This window comes from Orycteropus afer, unplaced genomic scaffold (assembly GCF_000298275.1).
Source record: "Orycteropus afer afer isolate SDZICR_OR568_19922 unplaced genomic scaffold, OryAfe1.0 scaffold00375, whole genome shotgun sequence".
Taxonomy (NCBI): domain Eukaryota; kingdom Metazoa; phylum Chordata; class Mammalia; order Tubulidentata; family Orycteropodidae; genus Orycteropus; species Orycteropus afer.
The window spans coordinates 1158380-1159703 of NW_006921962.1; the positions used below are offsets into that span (position 1 = coordinate 1158380).

A 1324-nucleotide genomic window follows, 5' to 3' on the forward strand; every position below is an offset into this window, starting at 1 on the left:
GGCACTTAACAACAACAACAACTTCTCAAACTAATTGCACCAACAACTTATGTTTGAACTATGAAGAATTTTAATATTTGGGAATATAAACTGCAACCAACCCAGGTTTTCCCTAAATGTAGTAGGACATATACTTATTCTGTTTATATAGGTGTACATTGTTTGTGCAATTATTTAAAATCTAAATATAAGACTGTAAATATTTTCCTATTTTTCCATCTTGTTTATTTTGTACCTAAAGTCCAAGATGAGTTTGAATTCTGATTTAGAAATATATTATATCTGCTATCACTCCAAGCTTTTGATCTCCTAAATGTGATAGCTATGTTTTCTAAGTCTTTTTACAAGTAATCGATAAAATTAAATAGACCAGGCATATGAGTAGAATTTCATAATACACACACAAACACCCCATTTCTGGTGACATTAATCCAGGGACCAGCATCTTAAAGCAGTTATTTATTCGGCTATGAGTCTGCCCAGTCTGTATTTCTCTCACGCATAAAAACACCATCAGGAACTGGAAAATACATCTAAAATTGAGACACCATACTTCTGTAAATCCATTAATCCCATAAAAGTACAAAAAGGTGAATCTTTGTGGCTTGTTTATAATCACTACTTTCTTTTCTAAGACTCTAAAATTACTATCAGTTTGATAATACTTTCTAGAAATCATCATGAATAGACATCCAGCTTATGAGTCTGTGTTCTTCAGAATATAGTTTTCACTGGCCTTGCCTATATTCAGTCTTTTAAGTATTTAAAAAATACTCTGACCCAATACCCATGCTTTGTTCTTCAACACTGTTTAAGTCACTGACATTAGCTATCAATTCCTTAATCTTTTGAAATCATAATTAGCTGGACAAAGATATGCAAATGTTCCCAGCCTCCACCCAAATTTTGAGAAGCAGCAGTGCTTCTCAAAAAGGTCCATAAAATAAATGCTATTTATATGTGGCATTACTTTACTTTGTTACCTCATACAAAACTGTTGTGTTCCCATGTAGAAGAGGTCCGTAGCAGATATAGGAATGTCCAACAACCCAGCCTAAATCAGAAGCAGCCCACCACACCTAAAACATAAGAAGATCATAAAAGGCATATATCTTAATCAAAGAAATATCATGAAATCTGTCTTTAAAACTATGATTACCTCTCCAGGTTTAAGTCCATATACAGAAGACATAGTCCAGTTTAGCATTACAGCATATCCCCCTGTGGGTCTAACCACACCCTAAAAGAAGACAAAGTGAAGTGAAAATTAATAAACAGTATGTAGAAAGATTCTCTGTCTTTAATATTATCCGCCTAAAAATGT

General features: G+C 33.2%; 1 protein-coding gene across 1 annotated transcript in view; it reads right to left on the reverse strand.

Moving 5' to 3' along the window:
- ACSS3 (acyl-CoA synthetase short chain family member 3) overlaps positions 1 to 1324 on the reverse strand; it is a 281025-nt gene that overhangs the window by 179080 nt on the left and 100621 nt on the right. Inside the window, exons 6-7 of the mRNA XM_007953165.1 lie at positions 1160 to 1240; positions 984 to 1079 (exon numbers count right to left, since the gene is read on the reverse strand). Coding sequence (XP_007951356.1) covers positions 984 to 1079; positions 1160 to 1240 — 177 coding nt within the window. The remainder of the gene's footprint in view (positions 1 to 983; positions 1080 to 1159; positions 1241 to 1324) is intronic.